Source organism: Macaca fascicularis, chromosome 8, assembly GCF_037993035.2.
Source record: "Macaca fascicularis isolate 582-1 chromosome 8, T2T-MFA8v1.1".
NCBI lineage: Eukaryota > Metazoa > Chordata > Mammalia > Primates > Cercopithecidae > Macaca > Macaca fascicularis.
Genome location: NC_088382.1, coordinates 154,804,328 through 154,812,309, shown reverse-complemented (window position 1 = coordinate 154,812,309; position 7,982 = coordinate 154,804,328). Strand labels below are relative to the sequence as shown.

General features: G+C 47.0%; 1 protein-coding gene across 1 annotated transcript; it reads right to left on the bottom strand.

Moving 5' to 3' along the window:
• Positions 1–5,087: 5,087 nt before the first annotated feature.
• LOC135964855 (tubulin beta-8 chain) lies at positions 5,088–7,454 on the bottom strand. The gene is made up of 4 exons (XM_065519934.1): positions 7,337–7,454; positions 6,982–7,090; positions 6,793–6,903; positions 5,088–6,310 (listed from the first exon to the last, which is right to left on the bottom strand). The coding sequence occupies exons 1-4, from the start codon at positions 7,391–7,393 to the stop codon at positions 5,247–5,249; spliced, it is 1,341 nt and encodes a 446-aa protein (XP_065376006.1). The 5' UTR covers positions 7,394–7,454; the 3' UTR covers positions 5,088–5,246.
• Positions 7,455–7,982: the final 528 nt, after the last annotated feature.

Sequence of the window (7,982 nt, the reverse complement as noted above, 5' to 3'; positions counted from 1 at the left end):
ACCATAAGAAAACTACAAACAAACATCCCTTACAAATGCTGATGCAAAAATCCTCAACAAAATACCAGCAATTCAAATTTAGTGGTACATTAAAAGGATTATACAGTATGAATGAGTATAATTGACTCCTGAAATAAAAGTATGTTCCAACACATGAAAATCAGTGTAATATCACTGTAACATAAAGAAGAAAAAACCCTCATGTGATCATCTTAATCAAAGAAGAAAAAGCATTTGTCAAAGTTTAACCCACATGCATGATAAAATATACTTAATAAACTATAAAAAGGAATAAAACACCTTAACATAATGTTATATTTTAAAACACACACACACACATAGCTAACATTATAATGAAAGACTGAAAGTTTTTACCCTAAGAGCAAAAACAAGGGTGCCTGCTTTTACTACTTTTACTTAATATAGTACTGAAGGTTCTAGTTAGCTAAAACAATAAGGCAAGTAAAATAATAAAAGATATTCCGATATTTAAAAAAGTAAAATTTTCTATTCGCAGATGACATAATCTTATATATTAAAAATCTTTTAGTTTCTGTGAGATAAACTATCAGATGCAATAAATAACATTCAGCAAAACTGCAGGATACAAAATCAACACACAAAAATCAGTTGTATTTCTACAATAACAAACTATCTGAAGAAGAAATCAAGACAACAGTATCATTTATGATAGCGTCAAAAAAATAAAATACTTAGAAACAAACTTAACCAAGGAAATGAAAAACCTGCATAGCAAAAACTATAAACATTGCAGAAAAGTATTAAAGATGACACAAATAAATGAAAAGACATCATATGTTTATGGATTGGAAGACAAAACCTTGTCAAGATGCCATTGTTATCTATAGTCACCTATAGATTCAATAAAATCACTATAAAAATTCCAATATTTGAAAAAATAGAAAATCCTATTCTAAAATTCAGATGAAATCTCAAAAAACCCCAAGTAGCCAAATCAATCTTAAAAACTAACAAAGTTAGAAGACTAACACCTCCTGGTTTCAAACTTACTGTAATGCTTCAGTACCCAAAACGATGTTGTACCAGCATAGAGACAGACATAAAGACCAATGCAATAGAAAAAAAGAACCAAAAAATATGGTCATGATTTTTAACAACGGAGTCAAAACTATTCAATGGGGAAAGGACAGTATATTTTTAAATGGTGTTAAAAACGAATATTTACATGGAAACCAATAAAGCTGGACCCTTATTTTATACCATATAAAAAACTTAATTTAAAATGGACCGAACATCTAATTGTAAGAGCTAAAACTATAAAACCCTTAGAAGAAAACACAGGAAAAGTGTTTCATAACGTAGAATCTGGCAATAATTTCTTGGATATGACAGTGAAAGCACAGACAATATCAACAAAAATACATGAAAAGAACTTCATCAAAGTGAAAAGCTTTTATGTATCTGAAGATGCAATCAACAGGTTGAAAATAAATTCACAGAGGGAAAGAAAATATTCACACATTATATATTTGATAAGTAATAACCAGGCTATATAAAGACCTCAGCAACAACAACAAAACAATCAAATTTAAACATGAGCAAAGGTTTTAAAATACACATTTCTTTAAAGAAGATAGATAAATGACCAGTAAGCACAGTATAAACTGCGCAGCATCACTAATCATGAGAAAAATGTAAATCCAAACCACAATGCAATACCAACTGACACATATAAGTGTAGCTGCCGTCAAAAAAACCACCACCAGCAAACCAAAACAACAAAGCCCCAGAAAACAGCAAATGCTGGATGTGGACAAGTCAGGACTCCTGCACACTGCTGGGGGAAAGTAAGATGCCACAGCCACTGTGGAAAACAGTAATCACCATATGATCCAGTAATTCCACATCTGGGTATATATGCCAAGAAACTGAAAGTGGGAATTTGCACACCCATGTTTATAGCAGCATTCACAAGAGCCAAAGGGTAGAAAAAGCCCAAATGTCCATGTACAGATGAATGGATGAGCAAATATGATCAATACACACAATGATATATTATTCAGCCTTAAAAAGGAAAGGCATTCTAATACATGCTACAACATAAACCTTGCAAAGATTAACACCAAAAAATGCAAATACTCTATGTTTTCCACTTTTATAGCGTACCTAGAGCAGTTAAATTCATAGACACAGAGAGTAGGACGTGGTTTCCAGGGGATGGGGGGAAGGGAAAGGGGAGCTATTGTTCCATGGATACAGAGTTTCACTTTGGGGTGATGACAGGTTTGGAATGAATAGTGGTGATAGTTGCACAACAACGTATTTGTACTTAATGTACTTAAATTTTCTGTTATACATATTTTACCACAGTAAAAAAATTAGCAAATATTTAAAAATCTACATGTTTCTTTGAACTGTTTCTTTACATCCCTTGTCCATTTTCAATTTGGTTGTTGGTCTTTTAATAATTTAGGATATATATATATACACACACACATATATATATACACACACACATATATATATAACCCAAATTAGCTTTTTGTCTGTCGTGTATGTTGAGATCTATTTCCCCAGTCTGCTGACTTTTGACTTTGAGACATTTTTCTCGCCTATAAAGTTTTAATTTTTATGGAGTCAAATGCATCAATCTTCTTGTCAAAGACTTATTTATGGGTATGGTGTTTCAGTTTAGGATGATAAAGAAGTTGTAGATATGGATAAAGGAGATGGTTGTGCAACACATTATACTGGATGCCACTCAACTGTACATTCAAACATGGTTAAAATGGTAAGTTTTATGTTGTATATATTTTACCACCAAAAAAGGGTCAGGCTTAGATGTTTATAGGTTAGGGGTTTGGAGTACCTCTAACATTTATTCCCCAGGGATCTAATTTATAAAACACCCACACAAGGAAAGTAGATACTGACTTCACAAATTTCCTTATAAGTCCCACAGCAGAGGCTGTCTGGGAAAGCAGAGGTAGAAAAAGTCCATAAATTTGAGGTCAGTGTGAGACCTCCCATCCCCTACTCTGGAATCAGATGGAGGAAGGCATGCATGCAGGCTGAACTCAAGGTCAGTGCGAGACCTCCCACCCCCTACTCTGGAATCAGATGGAGAAAGACATGCATGCAGGCTGAGATTGAGGTCAGTGTGAGACCTCCCATCCCCTGCTCTGGAATCAGATGGAGGAAGGCATGCATACAGGTGGAGCTGGAGAGATGAGCTGGGTGGCAGAACAGTCCTCCCATGACCCTAGACCTTAAGTGCTCCCACATGCTCTCAGGCATGTATCAAACCAAGAAAGCAGGCTAGGAAGGTAACACAGCTAAGTGTATACAGGGAGCTACAAAATACTTGAGCTGAGCAAATGACACACAAGGAGACAGAAGCAGTATGACCTTTACACAGTGACCTGGCTGAAATCATTTCAGGCTCTCATTAACCAGGCGAGCTCCGCTTTCTCTCTGAGGTAGGTAAACTTGAGGGGTAAAGTGGGAGTTGGGGAAAACAGAAAAGAAAGCCTGGTGGTATTTATTCTAACTCTGTTATAAATCAAAAGTAAAACATAAATGCCCTGTCTCAGGGCCCAAATGTTATGTGAAAAAATGTTTGTCATCTCAGTCACGTGACATGGACTTTAGCAGAGCAGTACACACATGGTCATTATTCCTTTCACTCTGCATGTTGTGTGCTTTCTCAGTTTTATAACGTACCTGATCCACTTGTCTCATCATACTAGCTGCAAACAAGGCCACTGAATGTCACATCAGGTGGCCAGCATGTCTGTGAAGGGCGGAAACTGGGGCAGCCAAATAGCTGGCAGAGGCCAGCTAGTAAGTCCCCAATGCCCACTCCATAGAGGACTCTATGCTTAAAAGACAAGATAAGCAAGTGTCAGGCTGCCTCACTAGCTATCCCCCCAAATAAAAAAATAAAAGTAACCCCTCCAGGGAACGTGTGTGTACACACATCTGCCCACCCCCAGGCTATGCTGGCTTCATCTTATCTGTGTGATGGGGGTGGGGGTGGGGGTGGGAATTACCAAGAGACCATCACACAGGCCGTGGACAAGTTCTACAAGAGCCAGGTAGAAAACCACCGTGCATGCTGCCCGGCACCCAGCTCACACACACATCTCTTATGTGACAGCTTCCCCAAAGCAGGCTTTGAAGTCCGGGCTCCCTAAGAAGCCTGGGGAGGAGACTCTGCCAGGCTAAAGGGCCTATTCCCAAAGGTGCCACTGTCAGTCTCATCCTGACAATCTTGGGTTACTTTTGCCCTGAAGTTTTGGAGTGGGGGACAGGGAGACACAGTATGCATTAGCCACCTTTCCAGAGAGCATCAGGCCTCCAGACTGGGGCAGGTCAGACCTCCACTCGGGCGTTTTTCTCACTGGCTGCCAGTTGGGGGAGGAAGCAGCATTGTGACCACCTGCCCGTCTCCCCAGATCCTGTTCAGAAACCCCATCTGTGCCTCTGGAGAGACTGCCCCGAGCACACAGGCCCAGCAACCGCCATCTATGGCCCCCAGGACCTAATCTCCTTCTACATAGGGGTCAGTGCGTGTGAGTATACACTGGGCTTGATTCCTGCCCACTAGTCCCTGCCAGATAGCCCATGCCCACCTCAAGAGAATGAGGCCACACAAACACACCCAGGCCATCATGGTGATGGAGTGGCTGGGGTCCTACTTGCCCACCCTTCATTGCTGGTTCAGAGCCAGCTGTCTGACCACATTCCTACCGTGAGATGGGACTTTGGGGACATTGCCCACCAGGGTCACTGACCACTTTTAGGGTTCCAGAAACAGAGCCAGCTGGTCCCCTAGAAGTCTGGAACATGGGATAAGCCAAGGCTTGCCTTCAGAACAGGTTTTCCACCATGTGGCCGCCCAAGGCCCAGGGCATCCCCAGGTTCATGTGAAGCCTGCCTGCCATGTCCACAGCCCCTGCCCACCCCTCCTGGAGCCACTGGAATGCTTGTTCCTGGGCACAGGACAAACCCAGACAGCTTCGGCCTTGCAGGACAACCATGCAAATCTGGCAGCCATAGCCGGAGGGGGGCCCACAGATAGAAGTTGGAGGTGAAGCCAGATGTTATGAGGATACTTTATTAGGCAAAATCGTATACTATAAAAATGCTTTACAATGCAGGAGGAGAGGTGAAGACACGAACAAGTGTGTAGTGACACATGGCAGTCAGAACACAGTAAAGAATCCACACTGCTTCCCCCCTTTACCTAGAAAGGGAAAGTTCTAGGCCTCCTCCTCTTCCTCCTCAGCATATTCCTCAAACTCCTCCTCCTCGGCTGTGGCATCCTGATACTGTTGATACTCAGAAACCAGGTCGTTCATGTTGCTCTCCGCCTCCGTAAATTCCATCTCATCCATCCCCTCGCCGGTATACCAATGGAGGAAGGCCTTGCGCCGGAACATTGCTGTAAACTGCTCTGAGACACGCTTGAAGAGCTCCTGGATGGCCGTGTTGTTCCCAATGAAGGTGGCTGACATTTTTAGCCCCCGGGGTGGGATGTCACAGACGGCTGTTTTGACGTTGTGGGGGAGCCAGTCAGCGAAGTAGCTGCTGTTCTTATTTTGAATGTTGAACATTTGTTCATCCACCTCCCTCATGGGCATGCGACCCCTGAAAATGGCAGCCGCCGTTAGGTAGCGGCCATGACGGGGGTCACAAGCTGCCATCATATTCCTAGCATCAAACATCTGCTGCGTAAGCTCAGCGACCGTCAGAGCCCGGTACTGCTGGCTGCCCCGGCTGGTCAGTGGGGCAAAGCCGGGCATGAAGAAATGCAGCCGGGGAAACGGGACCATGTTCACGGCCAGCTTCCGCAGGTCAGCATTCAGCTGGCCTGGGAAGCGCAGGCACGTGGTGACCCCGCTCATGGTGGCAGACACCAGGTGGTTCAGGTCACCGTAGGTGGGCGTGGGCAGTTTCAGGGTCCTGGAACAGATGTCGTATAACGCTTCGTTGTCTATACAGAAGGTCTCGTCTGCATTTTCTATGAGCTGGTGGACGGAGAGGGTGGCGTTGTAGGGCTCCACCACCGTGTCTGACACCTTGGGCGAGGGCAGGATGCTGAATGTGTTTATGATCCTGTCTGGGTACTCCTCCCGGATCTTACTGAGCAGAAGGGTACCCATCCCAGACCCCGTCCCCCCACCCAGGGAGTGGGTCAGCTGGAAACCCTGCAGGCAGTCACAGCTCTCAGCCTCCTTTCTGACAACGTCCATCACTGACTCCATCAGCTCCGCGCCTTCTGTGTAGTGCCCCTTGGCCCAGTTGTTTCCGGCCCCACACTGACCTGTAAGACAGTACAGCCAGTCACTCGATGGCCAGGTATAGGGTCATCAGTGGTCACCATAATGCAAAAAGGGCCAAGTGTCATGTGAGGTGAGCGCAGCGTTCTCCCTACAGGTGGAGCAAATGAAACCCCTCCCCCAGAGTTACAGGGCAGCAGCCTCCCCTGTTAGAAATTAAGTCAGGAGTCAAACCTGAGACAGGCTGACAGACCTCCCTGCAGGTGGCTCCTGCCCATTTTCAGGGAAGGCAGTAGCCGTGGCCCCAGCTCAGCTCCCTGCAGGGAGTTCACATCAGTAGCTCTTCACCTTGAGGAGACACCTGGGCCTTCCTCCCAAAGCCCGTTTAGGAGGCAGATGGAGCGACTGGGAGGATAGGAGGGTGTTCAGGGGCCCTGGATCCACGGTTCCCACGGCCATGACCTTGCGGCACTCCTAGATTTTGAGCGGCTAAGAAGCCGCACCCCAGTCCTCACCCACAGCTCACCAAAGATGAAGCTGTCCGGCCTGAAGATCTGCCCGAAGGGCCCCGAGCGCACAGAGTCCATGGTGCCCGGCTCCAGATCCACCAGCACAGCGCGGGGCACGTACCTGCCACCTGAGAGGGGCGGGAGGGCATGAGCGAGGGGAGGGCCGCGTTCCCAGGAGGGCGGTGGGGGAAGGTCGGGGGTCTCACCGCAGGCCTCGTTGTAGTACACGTCGATGCGCTCCAGCTGCAGGCGGCTGTCCCCGTGGTAGGTGCCCGCGGAGTCGATGGCGTGTTCATCAGAGATAACCTCCCAGAACTGCGAGACGGGAGGGGCCGGACAGGCCAGGGCCAGTCACGGGGGCGCCAGGCCCTCTCCCACCCCCACCCTCATCCGCACCCCCATCCCTAGGCCGCCGTGTCCCTGGGTCCACCCCGGCCGCCTCGCCAGCCGCCCAGTCCCACCGCGTCCCCGGCAGGGACCCGCCCCCACCCCCACCACTGCCAACACCTTCCCTGGCCACCCGCAGGCCCGAGCCGGGCCCTCAGAGCCCCCACTGCCAACCTTGGCGCCGATCTGGTTCCCGCACTGCCCGGCCTGCGTGAGCACGATCTCCCTCATGGCTAAGGCGGGATCAGGGCGGCAGGAGAGAGGCGAGGAGGAGGAGCAGACGCGCAGTGACCCAGCCCGCCCTCCGCCAACGCTGAAATAGCCCCGCGCCCACCTCCCCCAGCCTCAGATTAGGCTCCCAGAATAAGCAGCAGCTTTACTTCCACACAGGTGTACCCACCTGTGAGTCCCTTGGCGTTGAACGTCTGTTGGGGAGCTCAGGTGTCCCTGCTGTGGTCCTTTCCACGTTGGGGAAAGCTGGTCAGCTGGAGAACTTCCTCCCATGTCTTTACTAAGACTAAATCCCTAGCTGACCTGAAACTGAATTTTCCTCCCATGTGGGAGGGGGAGACTCTTGTTTCCATACTCACAGAGTGCCTTGCACCTGCCCTAGATTGATGACATATTTTTGTAATTGATGAGTCCTTTCCTCTATTAGGAGATCTGTGGTTAGGAAAGGCCTTCCGTATGTTAACTCAACAGGACTTCATTATAAGCTTTACTTTGGAGCAGTTCAAACCTGCAGTAAGCTATGGGTGTTAGAGATAGGCCTCTGATTTAGCTAGAGTCTTCTTTAGAGTAGGATCAGCCCTTTCACCTT

What these genes read in the sequence shown, in the direction of transcription:
- LOC135964855 (XM_065519934.1), bottom strand. Translation starts at nt 7,393, where the DNA reads ATGAGGGAGATCGTGCTCACGCAGGCCGGGCAGTGCGGGAACCAGATC. An exon ending in GTACTACAACGAGGCCTGCG is followed by an intron (nt 6,904 to 6,981) that starts GTGAGACCCCCG and finishes CGCCCCTCTCAG; the next exon opens with GTGGCAGGTACGTGCCCCGC. An exon ending in GCCGGACAGCTTCATCTTTG is followed by an intron (nt 6,311 to 6,792) that starts GTGAGCTGTGGG and finishes ACTGTCTTACAG; the next exon opens with GTCAGTGTGGGGCCGGAAAC.